Source organism: Suillus subalutaceus (assembly GCF_016647625.1).
Source record: "Suillus subalutaceus strain FC151 chromosome Unknown DFJ58scaffold_3, whole genome shotgun sequence".
Taxonomy (NCBI): Eukaryota; Fungi; Basidiomycota; class Agaricomycetes; order Boletales; family Suillaceae; genus Suillus; species Suillus subalutaceus.
The window spans coordinates 562,657-578,920 of record NW_024540252.1 but is presented as its reverse complement, the minus strand read 5'-3'; the positions used below and the strand labels follow the sequence as shown (position 1 = coordinate 578,920).

At 49.2% G+C, this 16,264-nt stretch overlaps 8 protein-coding genes across 8 annotated transcripts; 6 read left to right on the top strand and 2 right to left on the bottom strand.

Annotated features, from left to right (window-relative positions):
• Positions 1–746: 746 nt before the first annotated feature.
• Positions 747–3,251, bottom strand: DFJ58DRAFT_258606 (uncharacterized protein). Its single transcript, XM_041379514.1, has 5 exons — positions 2,011–3,251; positions 1,928–1,957; positions 1,794–1,872; positions 823–1,736; positions 747–767 (listed from the first exon to the last, which is right to left on the bottom strand). The coding sequence occupies exons 1-4, from the start codon at positions 3,037–3,039 to the stop codon at positions 865–867; spliced, it is 2,010 nt and encodes a 669-aa protein (XP_041250618.1). The 5' UTR covers positions 3,040–3,251; the 3' UTR covers positions 747–767; positions 823–864.
• A 1-nt stretch (position 3,252) lies between these two features.
• On the top strand, positions 3,253–5,329 carry DFJ58DRAFT_258623 (uncharacterized protein). The gene is made up of 2 exons (XM_041379515.1): positions 3,253–3,416; positions 3,469–5,329. The coding sequence occupies exons 1-2, from the start codon at positions 3,305–3,307 to the stop codon at positions 5,073–5,075; spliced, it is 1,719 nt and encodes a 572-aa protein (XP_041250617.1). The 5' UTR covers positions 3,253–3,304; the 3' UTR covers positions 5,076–5,329.
• A 388-nt stretch (positions 5,330–5,717) lies between these two features.
• On the top strand, positions 5,718–8,064 carry DFJ58DRAFT_650109 (uncharacterized protein; the record flags this gene model as incomplete). The annotated part of the gene is made up of 2 exons (XM_041381557.1): positions 5,718–5,945; positions 6,001–8,064. 2 exons carry the CDS (start codon positions 5,718–5,720, stop codon positions 8,062–8,064), a joined length of 2,292 nt encoding a protein of 763 aa, XP_041250616.1.
• Positions 8,065–8,245: 181 nt separating this feature from the next.
• DFJ58DRAFT_756829 (uncharacterized protein) lies at positions 8,246–10,245 on the top strand. Its single transcript, XM_041388150.1, has 8 exons — positions 8,246–8,446; positions 8,506–8,571; positions 8,623–8,868; positions 8,922–9,275; positions 9,335–9,469; positions 9,530–9,642; positions 9,689–9,830; positions 9,889–10,245. Exons 1-8 carry the CDS (start codon positions 8,288–8,290, stop codon positions 10,180–10,182), a joined length of 1,509 nt encoding a protein of 502 aa, XP_041250615.1. The 5' UTR covers positions 8,246–8,287; the 3' UTR covers positions 10,183–10,245.
• Positions 10,246–11,239, bottom strand: DFJ58DRAFT_694772 (mitochondrial ribosomal protein S25-domain-containing protein). The gene is made up of 2 exons (XM_041383440.1): positions 10,808–11,239; positions 10,246–10,748 (listed from the first exon to the last, which is right to left on the bottom strand). The coding sequence occupies exons 1-2, from the start codon at positions 11,179–11,181 to the stop codon at positions 10,277–10,279; spliced, it is 846 nt and encodes a 281-aa protein (XP_041250614.1). The 5' UTR covers positions 11,182–11,239; the 3' UTR covers positions 10,246–10,276.
• Positions 11,240–11,250: 11 nt separating this feature from the next.
• Positions 11,251–12,745, top strand: DFJ58DRAFT_258547 (MED7 protein-domain-containing protein). The gene is made up of 6 exons (XM_041379513.1): positions 11,251–11,656; positions 11,708–11,777; positions 11,829–12,019; positions 12,069–12,142; positions 12,192–12,294; positions 12,346–12,745. Exons 1-6 carry the CDS (start codon positions 11,390–11,392, stop codon positions 12,403–12,405), a joined length of 765 nt encoding a protein of 254 aa, XP_041250613.1. The 5' UTR covers positions 11,251–11,389; the 3' UTR covers positions 12,406–12,745.
• A 976-nt stretch (positions 12,746–13,721) lies between these two features.
• On the top strand, positions 13,722–14,848 carry DFJ58DRAFT_258522 (uncharacterized protein). Its single transcript, XM_041379512.1, has 3 exons — positions 13,722–13,988; positions 14,032–14,595; positions 14,656–14,848. Exons 1-2 carry the CDS (start codon positions 13,821–13,823, stop codon positions 14,572–14,574), a joined length of 711 nt encoding a protein of 236 aa, XP_041250612.1. The 5' UTR covers positions 13,722–13,820; the 3' UTR covers positions 14,575–14,595; positions 14,656–14,848.
• Positions 14,819–16,024, top strand: DFJ58DRAFT_258518 (uncharacterized protein). Its single transcript, XM_041379511.1, has 2 exons — positions 14,819–15,079; positions 15,371–16,024. The coding sequence occupies exons 1-2, from the start codon at positions 15,062–15,064 to the stop codon at positions 15,863–15,865; spliced, it is 513 nt and encodes a 170-aa protein (XP_041250611.1). The 5' UTR covers positions 14,819–15,061; the 3' UTR covers positions 15,866–16,024.
• Positions 16,025–16,264: the final 240 nt, after the last annotated feature.

Sequence of the window (16,264 nt, the reverse complement as noted above, 5' to 3'; positions counted from 1 at the left end):
TAGGGCGACTCACTTCCGCCAGAAATGAACGGAATTGAACGGAACTCAAATTGCCGCATGTCCAATCGAGTGTGCAGGTCGATCAGCTGCATTGCTATTGTTTTGGCTAAAGATGCAACGTTGAATCACCTCAAGGCCGCCATCATTGGTTATTACTGTCGTAATTAGAGCGGAAGTTAGTGGGCAACCGCGGAAGGGGTAACTTACTAATCAATGGAACCAACCGCAACATGTCCATGAAACAGAATGGAGGTGAAAATAAGATGAAGGGGAATTGTGTCGAAATGATCACCTGGTACTATGTGCGATCGCGATCAGTAACCCATCTGAGCCACGGTGTCCCAGCATGAAGCAGCGTCGGGTATTACAGTACTGGTAGCGAACAGAAGCATACTTGATGGTCAGGGCTTTGCACTGACATCTCTAAGGTCCTGGACACCACCAAATTCCCTTATTGGAATAGCATCTGTAGCTCGGGACGATATCCGTCTACATATGGCAAACTTAACAGCCTGGACGTACATCGCCGAGAAACCAAGTTTAGCCAGCTTTCAGCACCGGGATTTCCCTCAGTCTTACGTGGCACAACCAATCTATCAAAAGATACGATAAACTGGAAAAGAAAAGTGCATCAATTCCACAGTCGTGCTAAAAACACATACAGAAGAATCAAGAACATTTAGAAATACTGCGTGGGTTATCAGTTAATGCGATTGGTGTACCAAGGTCCATAGCCAAGACACCTCGACAAATGCACGGATCGTCCTCTATGAGGTAAATCAGATCAATGAGATAGAAGACAGCTCAAACAAGAACACCAACCCATCTCCGTGGCAAAGTCCAGAAGAAGGGTTATGACATGATTTAGATATCATGTTTCCGTTTGCTCAGCCTTCGCCGATGACCTACATCCTTGACCTTCCCAATATTGGTCGCTGACAAGGACAAATGTTTTGTCAATGGAGGATTTGAGTCAGCATGAGCTCCAGGCACATGCGTTGGCAAAGGCATATTTCCAGGGAAGACGGCCGTTTTCTTCCGGAGTAGTTTTCGGCCTTGGTGATACATTGCTGCCGGTTCGTGAGTGTAGCCTTTGGTTGGTGGGAAGGGATCAGGGTCGAAGTCGAGGTGAGAATCGTGGGGGTCGGCTCGGGCATATGTATCCAGGGGTTGTTGTTGTCGTGGTTGTTGTCGCTGGGGTAGTGGATGCAGGGGCTGGAGAGGAGTAGGCATGACGAGGCGTTTTGGAAGGTGATGATTGCGCGGTGGCTGTAAGCTATTTTGAGCGCGAGATATAGATTGCGTAGATGTGGGGGTGCGCGTGAGCGAACTGTCCAATGAGTGAGTTCTGCGATGTCGAGGAAGGAGGTTTGCCAAGTCGATCGCTTGACCGTCATCAGGTGGTTCAACGATGGGCGGTGATGAAATAGGCGTTGCCTGATTTGCATCTCCGCGAACTTGTGACCGAGTTTCAAGATATCGTTCATTATGAGCCGGCGGTAAACCGGGCGCAGGATGTATTTGATGGAGGGGATAAGGCGTGAGCTCATCATGAGCTGGCCGTTGTGGTATGTGAGGTATATCGTCACCAAAGCGATGGATCCGAGAAGCAGACTTGCTGGCGGGTGCACGTGACGATGAACGAGAAGGCGGCGCCTCGGGCGGATGGTGGTAAAGAGGAGAGTGGTATCTGGGGTGACTGGGATCTAACTGGCCCGAGCCTAGATTACGAAGATCTGGTTTCGGAATGACAGTGTTGGCCTGAGTGGTATGCAGAGGCGGCGATGTAATACCAGATGGAACAATTTGCCCAGGAACAAAATTTAGAGACGGTCGACTGACTCCTGGACCAATTGGAGGTAATCTAGGGAGCTGCAGCAAAACATGTAAAGATAAAAGCTTCATGGTTCTCAACTACTAAACATACTTTCTGGGTCCGCACCTGACGAGAGGCGTTCTTTACAAAAAGAATGTAAATATGAGTCGGAAAAGTTTGCATGTCCAACTCACCTCACGCTTAGATTTAGTATGGAAATCGCCTCGCAGGACGTCAATGTCATTATACATGTGAGCGGGCCCGAGTTGCGCAAGATTGCTACCAATAGCATCGTAAGGACCACCATGTCGCCATCCTGCTCCCAAAGGATCTGTCTCATCCATTTCGTCAATTCGATCGAGGGCACGGGAGCTTGTGAGGCGTCGGATGAAATTCTTCATACGACGCTTTCCTGTAGGCCTGTTACTACCATCTGCATGAACTGGAGCCGAGTCAGAGCGCGTTGCGGTAGGTTTCACGACTTTTTCTCGCTGCTCTGGAGCTGTAACAGTACGTGTTGGGGTAGGACGATTAGAAGTAGGCGGGCACATGGCTGGCGAAGACCCTGAGTCATGACTCGGCGAAGACGAGGCCGGAGGTGCTGGGAAAGGCGAAACAACACAAGGTGTCTCGGGATGAATCGGCGAGTGGGAATGTGATGTAGCGGATGATACACTAGGCGACGTGAAAGCAGCGAGAGCGGTGTGAGAGTCGGAATCTAAAGATACAGAAGTCGAGGCAATTGAGGTCGGGTGGGCATCCTCCGAGCCGGGTGAGTGTGAAACAAAGTCAGGGCCCTCTATAGGACAGAGCACTTCCTGATGAGGTGAGATGTCACTGGGAGTGGTCTGAGGGGGATTGCTAACGGCCATAAGAGGAGATTTAGACGGGAGTTCCTTGTAGAATGTAGGGCTAACGAGTGGAAAGTGTGGATGAACGCGAGGATCGGAAGAGAATGCAGGGTCATTTAAGATGGTCGTCGACAAGGGTCTTGAAAAATTGGGAGGACTGTCACGGGGATAATATGAAGACGGAGATTGATCGAAGTCAGGAGTGAGAGATGCTGGAGATACAATGGCGTATGGATTATGATTGTGGTGCTGATAAGCAGCAGAAGTAGGAGACTGAAAGAAACCTAGAACACGCTCATCGTGGACTGTGCTTGGCATATCCTGAAAATGATGGTGTTTATGACGACCTAGGTAACCCCAATTTAAAGCCATAGATACAGAGTAGAGCAAGCCTTAAAGAAGAGCTATAGCCAGACAAAGAGTCGTTGTCAGTTAACAAATGTTATCAGGAGAAGAAAGACTTAGAAAGGGACATGCAGAGCTTATGCCCACATGTGCAAGCACATGAGGTGAGTCCATCATGATCAATAAAATTAGATTGTACTTCTCTGTTTGGCTTGGCTTTGAAACAAGTTGTACATGGTAAACCATTGACACGGCTTACGTTCAACATCGGTTTCTGCTTGAACTCAACTAAATGGCAGACGTTGGATCTCTTCGAACAGAAATTAAAGCTTGGGAACGCGACTTTAAGTCAAAGTTCTCCAGAGATCCTTCTGTTCAGGATATTAAAGATCAACCTGCTATAGGTACGTCTGATCGGTACTCTCAAGTCGCGTCTTGCACTCAATATCCTTGCAGCTGACAAGTACAAGTTATACAAGAAACTATCAAAGGCAGTAGCAGCAGCTACCTGCCTCTCTCAGACGCGTCTTTCTTCCTCTCAGACGCCTACCACCCCACCGAAATCTACTGCTCACTCAAGTCGCTCCCGTATTATTTCCAAGCCGCGCGAAATCGAAGCCGTCGCTCCTCTTCCAGGCTTTAATCCATTCTCACCAGTCAAAAATAAAGGCAAGCAGAGGGATTCCCCCCCTGCATCCTCATTTTCCACTCGAAAGGCGCATTTACCAAATCCTTTCGCAACTCCGTCCAAGAATATACCAAACCGTTCCTCACGGAGCGAATCCCCAGATAATTTCCCAGAAGGACAGTCACATTTATCAATTGGTACATCTCTCAGCTCCCAATTACCTCCCGCGCCGAACACGGCAGTCTCGCGTGCACGAAAGAGACTTCGCGGTGAACCCGTCTCGCCCTCGCCCAATAAGCAGAAACGTCAACGTATCGGTTCTCACTCGGCTTTACCCTTCCGATTATCACATTCTTTGTCAAGCGATGATGAAAGTGATGGTGTAATGGGTGGCACAGATGTCAATATCTCTTTTGTGGATGATTCTCCCGTAAAAGTACCGGCAGGCGGCAAGTCATTCAGGCTCCTCTTTGAAGACACACTACCGACCGCAACTGTACCTAAGAGGCCTACAAACGTTTCCAAGTCACAATCACGAGGTTCGGACGATGCTGTAATCTCACATGGGGTCGATTCGAACGATGCCACGAGTCTCGAAGCATCTCCGGCTAATACCCATAAAGATTCTAGACGCTCGACAAGCCGCCAAGATAAACAGAAATCAAAGGCAGATACAAAACCTACTTTGATGTCAAAAATCATCAAGAAAGACGAGTCTCCCAGCGCTGAAGGCCGGGTAAACCAGTCGAGATCTGGGTCATCGCGTACGATTGCTGTGGAGAAACGGGCGCACGGCAAGTCCCAGGAACCGAAGTCATCGCTCAAGCGTGTCTTGGAGGCCGTGTCAGTGAATGATGGACTGTTATCAGCTTCTTTTCCACAGTTCCCCTTACTTCCGCCATCTCCCTCCTCTGAAGAGGCCTCTTCAAATCGACGCGTTCCAGCAAACGGCAAGGGAATAGCTGGAACAAGCCGAAAAAAGGCCAAGGTTGCGGATGAGGAGGATGAGGAGGAAGACGAAGACGATTTAGACGAGGTTATCGTTAAAGTCATCAATCGGAGCCAGACAGCACAGCAAGTATCGGAAAATGCTGATGAGCTTGACTGGGATCTAATATTACATAGCGGTGCCCGTGACCGCGATCAATATGCCGCGGCTGGCGACACGAGTCGTGACAAAAACGGAACCTTTCGTGTTGATTTACCTGATGAGCTTCGCCTCATGTTGGCCATTTCACCATCAAGAACCCACAACAGCAGGGAGGAGCGTGTCTTCCGCGGTTTACTTTACGGTGATCGTGTTGGTCATTATGACGCGTCGAGAGGTGGGGATATATGGGATATCGGTGAAGCGGAAGATGACACCCGATGCAGCACCGAAGGAGAAGATGATTGGGAAGGCGAGCCTATACCATGGGAAGTCGGAGAGTTGTAGGATTTACTAGCCGTATGTGGTCGTGTTTCATGATTTCGGTGCTTTCACAGGACGTTTTCAGTGCTTCATATCGAGAGGCTTCGTGCAATTATACTTGCTATCACTTGCAGGATCAAGTGCAGAATGAGGAACACATGCCAAACACGTGTATGATGCCAGCGTCTGACCCAGCGCATGTGGTGCCCGCCGCCCAAAGCCATGCACTGCATAGAGTGAGGCAGCAATGTACTAACGTATAATCACTCCGCGATAGCGGAAAGGTGGGACTTGAGATTCCCCAGTCTAGACACCAATCATTCGCTTCTATTGCGTAAGGGCAAACCCTTGACGCGTGTTTCACCTCCGTGTTCGAAAGGGGAGCACGGCTCGGCTCCTGAAGTCATTGCGCACATTCAATTTGTTATTTGAACCAGCCCCCATCCTGCTGGTGACTCCTCACATAGTCCGGGCGTTACGGCGTGTGAGCGCAGTAAGTGGTTTAAAACCAGGTGCTTAACCCAGGTATCCATGTCTTCCACCTCTTTGTTTTCCGACGCTTTAGCTTCTGTATCTCTTCGCCTTCGCCGCTCCCGCGATTCTGATAGTCAAAGCAAACAAAGCAATCGAACTTCCTACCGCCCTTACTCTGTCCATCAACAGACAATGTTCCCTACTATCCTCCGGGATCCTGATGCAGCCAAAAAGCTGTTTGAGACTATCATCGACTCTCCTAATGGCCGCCGCTCCATGTCACGCCTTGCGCGGACCTGTAGAGCTATGTGTGAGCCGGCCCTGAATGTACTATGGAGGGAACTGGACTCCTTGCTTCCAATTATTTCGCTGTTTCCCAACACCCTGATGAAGAGAGCCCGCCGCCCTGGACTCGGTTTGGTGGGTTTTCATTGACACAAAGCCTCTTGATTATTCAACTAGATACCTCTCGCAGGCAAAGGCACCCAATGCCGAGGACTGGAGCCGAGTGCTCGCTTATGGTGAACGTGTACGCCGCATTGCGTACATCGAGTCCTCTTCCAGCGTCTCTCCATCTATCTTTGCAATCATCGCAGAGAACCGACCCGTGCAATACATCCTTCCTCACTTGCAGCAGCTCATCTGGCGTGTGGACAGTGCTGCTGGTCTGCAACGCTGCACCATTTTCCTGAACCCAGAGCTTCAAAGTCTGGTTTTGGAGGTCAGCACGAGGATCCCACAACTTGCCACCTTCCTTGCGGAGGTATGCAGCACTACTCAGCTGTCATCCTTTTCCTTCACGTCACCCACAAGCCTTCCCGACACGTTCACTGATATTTTGAGGTCCCACAACACGTTAGAGAAGTTGGTTCTAGTTGCACCTGGCGCGCTCTCATCGAGCGTTGGGCAATGGGCTGCATCTTTGCCTATGTTGCGTGTTCTCGAGCTTGATCTTACTGGCCGGTCTGTCATCGCAGTCGAAGGCTTCTTCGACGACATCGTCGCTTCGGGAGCTTCCACTCCCAGTGATGCATCGTCAGACAGCGGTGTCTTCTCTGGAGATGAGATAGACTTCACGGAAATCCGCAAGTCATCCTTGCGCTTGACCGGTGACCTGCGCTCGGGTGGCGTGTTTACAGATCTCCGTCAACTATCGTTGACTGGAGAGGTTGCAAACATTGCAGTGTTCCTGAAGCATTTGACGAGCAATCTCACGCACCTGGAACTCGTTATTGAGGACCCTCCAGATATGGCTGACTGGCAGGACCTCTCTGGTCTAATCTGCGAGCGCTTCAGCAAATCGCTCCTCTCGCTGCGTATCAACGCAACAGGCTCATCCCGTTTCAATGAGCTTGTGAGATCAACGTCTCGAGGCGGAGACCCACCTTGCCGTCACCTTCCCCTTCAGCATTTCACCTCGCTCCCATCTCTCCTTCGTCTAGAAATAGACCTGCCAGAATCAGTCCTCTTCCATAACTCAGATCTGCAGGCTGTAGCCCAGGCATGTCCCAACATCGAGACCCTCCGGCTTTGCCCTATGGCACGTTTCCCCGCCGCGGCTGGACCCAGCCTTACGTTAGAAGGCGTTGCAGTTCTGACTCAGGGCTGCAAGCGACTACAGACACTTGCACTCGTGCTAGACGCCCACACGGAATCCGAGGAGACGTTTAACTCCCTCAATGCGTCCTCGCGGTCACTTCTCCGCTTACACGTGGGCCACTCCGTTGTCAATGATTCTCTTCAGACGACCATTCTTCTCAGTCACCTTGCGCCCTATTTGGAGACAATAAAGTGGTTCCATGAGAAGAACCGCCCCGGATATGTCGAGGCGAACGCAACAGGCTGGCAGAAGGTTTCGGACTGGCTGCCGCACATGCAAGGCATGCGCTTGATGGAGAGGGCCAGGGTTGTGCATCTTGCCACGCAGAAGCCCGAGACCCGGGAACAGAGTGTTGACGCTACTGTGACGCGCATCACTGTGGACAAGTCTCTGCAGGCCAAGCCTCGTATGGTTCAGCGCCATGTCCAAGTGTCGCCCAAACTGGTTGACAGGTCAACTGAGGCTAAGCCAGAGTTGGTCTCGATGTCCATTGATGCCACGCCGTCAATCATGGATACAAGCGTCGATGCTACTCCGGCGGTCTCACATCAGTCCGTCTCCATTCGGCCCAACATGGTCTCCACCGAAGTCGATGCATCGGTTCACACGGAAACCAAAGCTATCAGCGCCATCCAGGCACTACCCTTTGAAGAGTCCAACTCAGTTAACAAATATCCCGACCCCTTATATGCCTTCCCTTCTGTCATCCCTGCGGTCCTTGCTGGACTGATTACCTTCGCATGCCGTATTCTTACAACTTATCCTCTCACGATCCCTATGCATATGCTCGACAAATCTCTCTCCATCCTCCATGCTCAACCAAAAGAAGGGAACGATTCGTCCTCAGAAAAACACGAACTCAGGCCTTCTCCTGCGCACTCGGTTTCATCATCGACGTCGGAGCTCCTGGATCATGATATTCCTCCTGTTTGTCTATGAATTCCTTATCGCGACGGGACGCTTTACTCATTTGGTACACGGTGCTGGCGCTTATTATTAGGGTTACTATCACGCATATTATTCTAACGCAGACTGGAATGGCATGAAATTCACGAATGCTGTGGATGATCTACAAGACATTAAGGAAGTGGACAGGGAGGCAAGTATCGCTCCCGTTCAGGGGTCAGCCCAGAAATGGAAAGTCAGTGCAGAAAAGCAAATAATGCCAAACATTTTTGCGACGCGTCACTGCACACCAAAACAAGACAAGCCATATTCTAAGTCTCACTACTCGATTGCAATGGCTGAGGTTAGAAAACAGGAGAAGGACTTCACAAAGGAAGTTGACGAGCTCCTACCAGAGACTTCCGCTCTAGTCAAGGTGTGTGCAGAGTTGCATATGTGTCTTACTATTCGAACTGACGGAGCACCTTGATCTAGTCTGAATCTGTTCAGCTATCAGATGCCTTGGAGAGATTGCTTGCGCTGGAGAAGCAAACACGAAATGCACGTCTTGTTACTTTGACGACTTCTTCATACTCAACATTCCACGCATAGGCTAATGATCTGCCTTCCACGACGCGTCTAGCTAAAGCAGCACTTGAGCTCTGTTACGAATCCCGAGACTACACACAACTCAACAGCACCATCAGTTTACTGAGCAAGAAGCACGGCCAACTCAAAGTCGTTGTTCAGGCCATAGTCGAACAGGCAATATCGTGGCTGCCTGGGATTCGACAAGAGCAAGGTGTCGAGAAGTGGTTAGAGTTGGTTGAAACTCTGCGGTCCGTGACAGAGGGAAAGGCTAGTCCATCACGTTATGAACTATCGATACATCCTGATGGCGTTCTTTATAGATTTTTCTTGAGACGCCCCGTGCGCGCGTGACTCTCGCTCTCTCCCATTACCATGAAACTCTTTCCAAGGCTCCAAACGCTTTGGCAGCTACAATCAAAGAAGCACTACAAACAGCTTCTGATCTCCTTAGCGACCTGCAAGTAGAAACTTACTCTTCGATGGAGCGGAGGGAAAAGACGGAGTTCATTCTAGAGCAGATGAGGCTATTGATTGCAGTCGCTCGATTGAAAGACGCGGAAGTTCCCACAAAACAGGGGAAGAATGCACTTGGAAGTGGTGAGCCGGAATGGGTCAAGGCCAAAGTTGGCGGCCGCAAAGTCAACGAGTCGTTCCTGAAGGAGAAAGCAAATGAGGTTTGTCCGTTCATCATGGGACCTGATGGGCGAGACGCTCGATGACTGACTGGATCTAGGATCTCAAACTCAAATATTATGATCTAATGATCCAACAAGCTCTCCATCAAAGTGCGTATCTGGAAGTGGCGAAGCACTATGAGAAGGTTTGGGATACGCCGTCGATAAAGGAGGATGAGAGCAAAAGCCGTGCTGTGCGTACTTCTTATTCCCATCAGGCCTTATAATAATGACTGACGAGTTACGGTCTTCAGGCCCTCGAACACATCGTTTATTACGTAGTGCTTGCGCCTCATGACAACGAACAGTCAGACATGCTACACCATTTGTTTGCTAACCCCGCACTCGAGAAGCTTGAGCTCCATTAGTGAGACCATTGTCCTGTGTTGACGTCAATACTGATTCTTGGACAGTAACCTTGTCAAGTCATTTGTGACCCGTGAATTGATGAGGTGGCCCGGAATTGAATCTTTGTATGGACCTTTCTTGCGAACAACGCCGGTGTTCTCGGTTTCCAAGCAATGGGAGGACCTCCATACCCGCGTCGTCGAACATGTGAATTAAATTCATTTATTTAACCGAGTGTACTACTAATTTCCGTTTTTTTTTTCAGAATGTACGCGTGGTCGCGCAGTATTACACTCGAATCACCCTCTCCCGTCTCACGGTTCTTCTCGACCTTACACCACAGCAAACGGAAGAAACGCTTGCTCGGCTAGTGGTTTCACATACCATCTGGGCACGTGTAGACCGACCAGCAGGTATCGTCAACTTCAATAGTAAGCGCAGTGCAGAGGACGTGATGAATGATTGGAGTTCGGACATGCAAAAGCTACTTGGACTTGTAGAGAAGACTTGGATAGGGATGAACGCGGCACAGGCTGCTCAGTCTCGCATCAAGGCATAGTCGTGTATTATTACTGGCAGCTTATGCTCTTGATATAATGCTTTAATACATTAACAAGTCTATGGCTGAGAATTGCAAGGTAATAATCTCTATGCTATGGGTTTGAGCTTAGTATTTTAGCAAACTCTTGACTCGCGGCGACATAATCCCGCTCCATGGACTGCACAGGCTTCCCAGTTTCTGATGCAGCCGCCAGTTCATCTGCCGGAAGGTAGGTCGGACGGATACCTTGCTTCCAACTCCTGGTATATTGTTGTCCTCTGTCAAAATCTCCCATCCCGCTGTCCACATCCAAGATGGCCTTCCACCTCTTGCGAGCGAGAAGAGCACCCCTGTCAAGCTCAACCTTGCGGTCTGCCGATTGGTAAACTGCATCTTCCTTCTCGAACGTCCGGTCAATTTCAGATGGGAAGACAGTGCCATAAGCTTCAGCCTCCATTCGAGCAAAGGTGTTCGCAAAATCGTGCCCAGCTCGTAGTGATCTAAACTCTGCAACAGCGCGTGTGTACGCAATGCTAAGAGCCATTTTGTGGTGGGTGTGCAGGTTAACAGCAAAATGAACAGTGCTAACAAAACGGAAGTTGCTATGTTATTCGACGATTGACTGAAAGAAAGAACTACTTACTCTTCCGGGGAAGGGTTGAGTCCTCTTTGTGCTAGCCGTGTCCAATCTGTTCCTCGTACTGGATGCTCATCCTCTACTTCGCGACCTTCAACAATGCTAACAGGCCTGAATGCCTCAAATGGATGGTCGCGGAAGAATTGCCGACGAACTTTGTCCTCCAAGTAGAATATAGGTAACGGTTCAGTCTTTGGTTTCCGCATTTTTCTACTGAACGACAACCGACAGTCTTCACGGACTGGGGGAGCTCTTGGAGGAAGAGGAAGGGGAGGATGTTCGAGAACTGCTTGAAACCACACAGGCTCGTTCTTGATGTAATTCGCGCGCATGAGCCGCGCGGCCTGCTTGTGCACCTGTGAAGCAATTCGGCGCACCATTTTGACGACGGCGGCAGTAAAACAAGAGCAAAGATTCAGAAATGACCGCCAAGTTTGTTTGGATCACAAGCCTTTGCCAAACAACTGTCACATGGAACGGCAGCAGCTTTTATTAACATGATGATGATAATATCAATCCTTGGCAAAATCTTCGCATAGATTTCGCGTTACTGATTCTCTGTACACTTCATACTGCACATGAGCACTGATGGACGAAGAGGAAGCTGAACTTCGTAATCCCTTTCCCTCACCGCCATCTCATTACAACAACTATACATCGCATAACCTGAAGCTACTTGCTTTACTCAAGGAACGAGTCGGGGATCAAAATGCTGATCTTGGGATAGTAGACCAGCATGAATTACTCTCAGATCAAACCAACGTACCTACATGGTCGCTGGCCCAGCTTGAGAAACCACGAGTAGACTGGGTCCTTGAAGAAGGCCACTATAGCGTGTTCGGGGATACGTGGTTTGTATGCATGCTGCTTTGCATTCAATATAGTGTCTGATTTTCTCCCAACTAGGTGAAAGAGACCATCCCGTCTCTAGCTGACCTTGGGGGACATGAGCTCTACCCTCCTGACCCAAGTACAGGTGAGATAGTCTCCTCGATACGTTCGCTGTTCTGAAGTTGTATCCCCTAAGATCGACGGCCTGCGCTTCTTGCTGTCCTGAGGTCAATACTGGTTACGTACTCCAATTTGACAGATGCAATTCTTGCACCACCACCACCACCTTCATCCTTAGCACAGCCAGAATGGCAACGTCAGCTTGGTTGGATCACGACACTTGCACAGAATCTTATGGCAGCCGCAAATGATCTACGACCCGTTCAGGTCTTTACTCTCACATTCTGATCCATGCGGTTGACTGATGTTTAGATAGGCTAGAGGAAATCTTGAACTCATGATGCAACGACAGCTGGAGCTGAGGCGCGAGGAAACGAAGAACATTCACTCGTGCGTGCCCCACTCTATGATTTCAATGTTATTGAATACGACAAGCTAGGCAATGTGATATTATCGAGGCTCGGCTGTTGGAGCTACGTTCTTCGGCTCAGGAAATGGCGGGTTCAGACCAGAAGTTGATTGCGAAACCCAGCGATTCTCAGGTAACTTTTACTTGTGCACGTCAACGTGAAACTGATTTCATGTAGGTACAGACATCTACGATCAATGTGTCCCTCGAAGATATGTTGCGTTGGGCAGAAGAGGTCCCATAAAATTCGCAGGTTCTCTTCCGGCGTGGTCGTGACACTTGCTTATGCTTATGTTGAGCGTCGTTCTGTTGTGTGTATGGCCCACTAAACCACATGACGTGCGCTGGGGTAGCGAATGGGCCGGGTGGTGGTCGTATTCTGACGTTCATTGTTTTGTCCCTTGTTCACCATTACAAGTCTTGATACAGGCCGTGTGCAATCCCACTTCTGCGCTACATCCCCTAGACCATGACGTGATCCTTGTTATGCCACTCACTCAAGGCAGCGGAAGACTTCGTCCGCTTTATTCGAACCTTACAAACCCATGCGTATGGTGGTGATGGTTCTATTTGCTATGTTGCAGCTCATCTTTTTGCGAGGCCTGTCTGGTTATTCGTAACTTATATTTGACGTATGCGCATGTTATACTGAACACTTCCCAGTTGAATAGACATACGCACCTGTGTCATCGCAAGGGGTACTAGTGGCTTCAAACGGTCGACCATTTTTTGGTACAGCACTTTCGAAATAAATTTCTCAGATGGCCACGACCCAAGACTCTTCCAAACAGCTGCGCAGTTGTATTACATCAACCCTTCCCAAAATATCACGCTTCTTTCAATGGCAACTCTTACTGCATCACGTCCCAAGCTCGAAGGTTTCGCCCTGGGTTGTGGAGTGAGGAAAGTTGGAGTAAAAAGTGTTATCTCACCTGGTGCCTTATACTTATCTGAACTGGTACTGCGCACATGGCAACGCTGTGAAGTTTAGGGGTTCGCAAGGCGTCTGGCGCAAGTACATTTCGTTCGAACTTTATTGCCTCGCTGACTGCTCTCACCAGTATCAGCTCCTTTCTGTCATGAATCCGCATGCGATATCATTTAATTTGGAAGGTGCGGCACGTACTGGTTTCCCAAACTCAAATGTGTGCGTGCCTGGTTTCGTATGCTGTTGAGTTAGAGAGGGTATCATCCCGATGGAGTGGAAGGTACTTCTTTAATGTCAATTTTAAATCTACGCACTGATGTATGTGGCAAGGCGAAGAAGTTCATGAGGAGCAACAGCGTATCGTCGGACAGAATTAAGGTAATGATCACAATATCTCGGTGGTAACCCTACTTTGAGTTCATCTGCGTGAAGTTGCACCGGTATACGAAGTAAGCTAGAATCTTCTAGATGTTTGTCCAATGGCACAGGTTTTCCGATACCCAACATGGTAACGAAATCACGATTGAAATGATCGTTATTTCCTGTAAACAATATTGACGAAATTCCTTATGTAGTGGGTTTGAGCCCATGTCTGAGCGACCCCCAAATGGGTGGCGGGCACCAAACCTGATTAACTTTAGTAGCGTCACATTCACGTTTATAGGTTTGTTCAAAAACAGAATCAATCAACAGATTCAACACAATCAATAGTCCTTTCTTCTTCTGCATTCATGTCCACTAGGCGGAGAATTGGCGTCAGCATCGCAACAACGGAGGCTGCAAGACGCCAACTCATGCAGCCAGTTGTTTGCTGGGAGAAAGTATGGACCGTTCCAGAAAATGCCGTTCCAAATTCTTCTGTGAAGATCTACAAGTGGGTGAAGACAGATAGAAAACAAGTAAGTAGTCTGACCTATTGATAGAGTGACTTCGAAATTCTAGCCAACCTTGAAGCAATTTAGTGACGATGAAGGAGAAGTGGACGAACCACTAGCGCCCCTTCCCGACGAACCTGAGGTAGTGGAAGGAGACGAAGAGATGGACCAGGACGAGCCAGTTGCCTCTGTAGCTCCCGATGCAGAAGTACCTGCGGTGGATACGGAGACGAACTCAGTTAATCAGGAAATTCCGTCAGAACCCCAAACCAAACCATCCTCGCCAACACCTCCTGCACTTTCGCTCCAAGCTACTGAACCTATATTGGTCACGGAGGAGGTTGTAGACATGTTGGACGAGTCACTCAAAGCTCTTGATGGCGATGTGGATATCGAAATCGGTGTACACGAGAACGCCAATCTTGAAGAAGTTGGAGACCTGGATATGACAGTGCTCGGGCCTGATGGAACTACGTTTGAAGGTGTTCATGACCTCAGTCAAATGGACAGCGGCGACGCATTATTGGGTGGACCTCTCATGGATCACACAGTTGACCCATTCGCTGTAAACCTGAATGATGATGAGTCTGCCGAGGGAGCAGTTCCATGACCCCCACTCTGATTGCACCAGGTACACCTCCATGCAGTGATATACCATCCACCTTGAAACTGACTCATTTTACTTCATCAGTTGTAGTTGCTCCTGTGCAAACTACTACTCGCTTCTTGCTACAACAATGTAGTCGGTTGTTCTCGATGCCGAAGACCCTGGAATCGTACTCCCATTCCCAAAATTGACGTAGTATCCAGTGCTGTACTGCTGCTCATACAAGAGCAGTCGAGGTTTATATTCTTGTCATTCTTAGGAGGAGATTATACTATGGGCGTCGGTATTCGAAGCGGTGGAGTGTACTCTATCGTGCTTTCTGATCTTTGTAGATGCTTACCTTTACCCTTAAGCTAAGTTTGGACCCTTATGCCCATCAAATGCCCAAGCGCTTAAGCGTGGCCGCAGTAACTACGTGGCCTAGGGACTCGATCATCGATCGCTACATAAGTGACTAGCATCACCTAGCTAACATGGGGGACACGTTACAATGCCTCATCCTCGCAAAGTATGCAACACCTATTTTTGCACTTTTGAAGTTTGTGCTTGTTTCATATCGCTGGGCCCCCATCGCCAACGTTCGTACTGTTGGTGTTACTTCTCGCGATTCTCCGTATACGCCAGTGGGGCCCGAATCACATTTACAGAACTAATGTTATTCTGGATAGCTATCGCAGCTCATCTTTTGCTTATTACTCCTCCCCTCCTAATGTTCTATCAAACTCATCACGATCACTTATTGCATTTGAAGTCATGCGTGCTATCACAAACTTATGCACTATTGTGACACTTTATGTAGATATCCGACTCAGTCGTTGACTCCAAACAACATGGGCTCAGATCACCTCTTCCCATTTGTATGGGCCATGGCGTGAAGTGCTATATCGCACATCTCCCCTGCTGGGAGACTTCCGAACTGGAGTCCAGTTTCTACGTCTGGACATGTCGCTGCCTGTACCGTTCTGTGTCCGGAAGGACAGTCATGCTCACGGGTTCCAGCGAAGAGGATATTCATCTGCCCACTGCTGGTGCACATCAAGGAGGCGCTCGCGGAATCTCTCTAGCACTGGGGACTTCACTTGTCGCACTCACCCTTCCCTTTTTACATGTCAGTCTACCCGCTCGAATTGATACATTGTTTGAAGTTTCGTCACTGGGCGTTGCCTGCGCTCGCGAAGATCGACACCCAGCTCTCGGTGATAATTTCATTGCCGAGACCAGTAAATTAACTTCGCAAGCCCACCAAATTCTATGGCCTGAAAGCGTGGTAGTGTTCAACAGTCAGGAGGAGTGAAGCTGCATTCGAAGATATGCGCAAGGATGTCCGGAGAGTCTGTCATCGGGATTCGAGGAATTCGTCCTTCAAGGTCTGTCGAACCCCAGTGGATATCGCATGAGGTGTCATAGGTTGACGCTCGTTCAACGCGAACAGAAAAATGAAGGTTGTCTAGTATTACAAGTAGAAATTGATACCATACACGATCTTGCCGGCCATCGGTCTCGCAATGCGGGAGCAAGCCAAATTGCGTGCTAATGAAATTGGCAGCATGGCGCTGTGGTTTGACGGGCAACGGGAGTCAGTGGCGTTCAAGCAGGTGGGGGGTTTCGCGGTTTAAATCCGGATTTTGGTTTCGCACCATTGGCCTGCCGTACTTCCTTTTCTGCCAAGGAAGGACTGCCGGGTTAGCGAAAT

What these genes read in the sequence shown, in the direction of transcription:
- DFJ58DRAFT_258623 (XM_041379515.1), top strand. Translation starts at nt 3,305, where the DNA reads ATGGCAGACGTTGGATCTCTTCGAACAGAAATTAAAGCTTGGGAACGC. An exon ending in TAAAGATCAACCTGCTATAG is followed by an intron (nt 3,417 to 3,468) that starts GTACGTCTGATC and finishes ATATCCTTGCAG; the next exon opens with CTGACAAGTACAAGTTATAC.
- DFJ58DRAFT_694772 (XM_041383440.1), bottom strand. Translation starts at nt 11,181, where the DNA reads ATGGTGCGCCGAATTGCTTCACAGGTGCACAAGCAGGCCGCGCGGCTC. An exon ending in CTCAACCCTTCCCCGGAAGA is followed by an intron (nt 10,749 to 10,807) that starts GTAAGTAGTTCT and finishes CCGTTTTGTTAG; the next exon opens with CACTGTTCATTTTGCTGTTA.
- DFJ58DRAFT_756829 (XM_041388150.1), top strand. Translation starts at nt 8,288, where the DNA reads ATGCCAAACATTTTTGCGACGCGTCACTGCACACCAAAACAAGACAAG. An exon ending in GGTCCGTGACAGAGGGAAAG is followed by an intron (nt 8,869 to 8,921) that starts GCTAGTCCATCA and finishes CGTTCTTTATAG; the next exon opens with ATTTTTCTTGAGACGCCCCG. An exon ending in ATGAGAGCAAAAGCCGTGCT is followed by an intron (nt 9,470 to 9,529) that starts GTGCGTACTTCT and finishes TACGGTCTTCAG; the next exon opens with GCCCTCGAACACATCGTTTA.
- DFJ58DRAFT_258606 (XM_041379514.1), bottom strand. Translation starts at nt 3,039, where the DNA reads ATGGCTTTAAATTGGGGTTACCTAGGTCGTCATAAACACCATCATTTT. An exon ending in GTCAGGTGCGGACCCAGAAA is followed by an intron (nt 1,873 to 1,927) that starts GTATGTTTAGTA and finishes GTTTTGCTGCAG; the next exon opens with CTCCCTAGATTACCTCCAAT. An exon ending in TGGGCAAATTGTTCCATCTG is followed by an intron (nt 1,737 to 1,793) that starts GTATTACATCGC and finishes TTCCGAAACCAG; the next exon opens with ATCTTCGTAATCTAGGCTCG.
- DFJ58DRAFT_258547 (XM_041379513.1), top strand. Translation starts at nt 11,390, where the DNA reads ATGGACGAAGAGGAAGCTGAACTTCGTAATCCCTTTCCCTCACCGCCA. An exon ending in CCCTCCTGACCCAAGTACAG is followed by an intron (nt 11,778 to 11,828) that starts GTGAGATAGTCT and finishes GTATCCCCTAAG; the next exon opens with ATCGACGGCCTGCGCTTCTT. An exon ending in ATGATCTACGACCCGTTCAG is followed by an intron (nt 12,020 to 12,068) that starts GTCTTTACTCTC and finishes ATGTTTAGATAG; the next exon opens with GCTAGAGGAAATCTTGAACT.
- DFJ58DRAFT_258522 (XM_041379512.1), top strand. Translation starts at nt 13,821, where the DNA reads ATGTCCACTAGGCGGAGAATTGGCGTCAGCATCGCAACAACGGAGGCT. An exon ending in TGAAGACAGATAGAAAACAA is followed by an intron (nt 13,989 to 14,031) that starts GTAAGTAGTCTG and finishes TCGAAATTCTAG; the next exon opens with CCAACCTTGAAGCAATTTAG.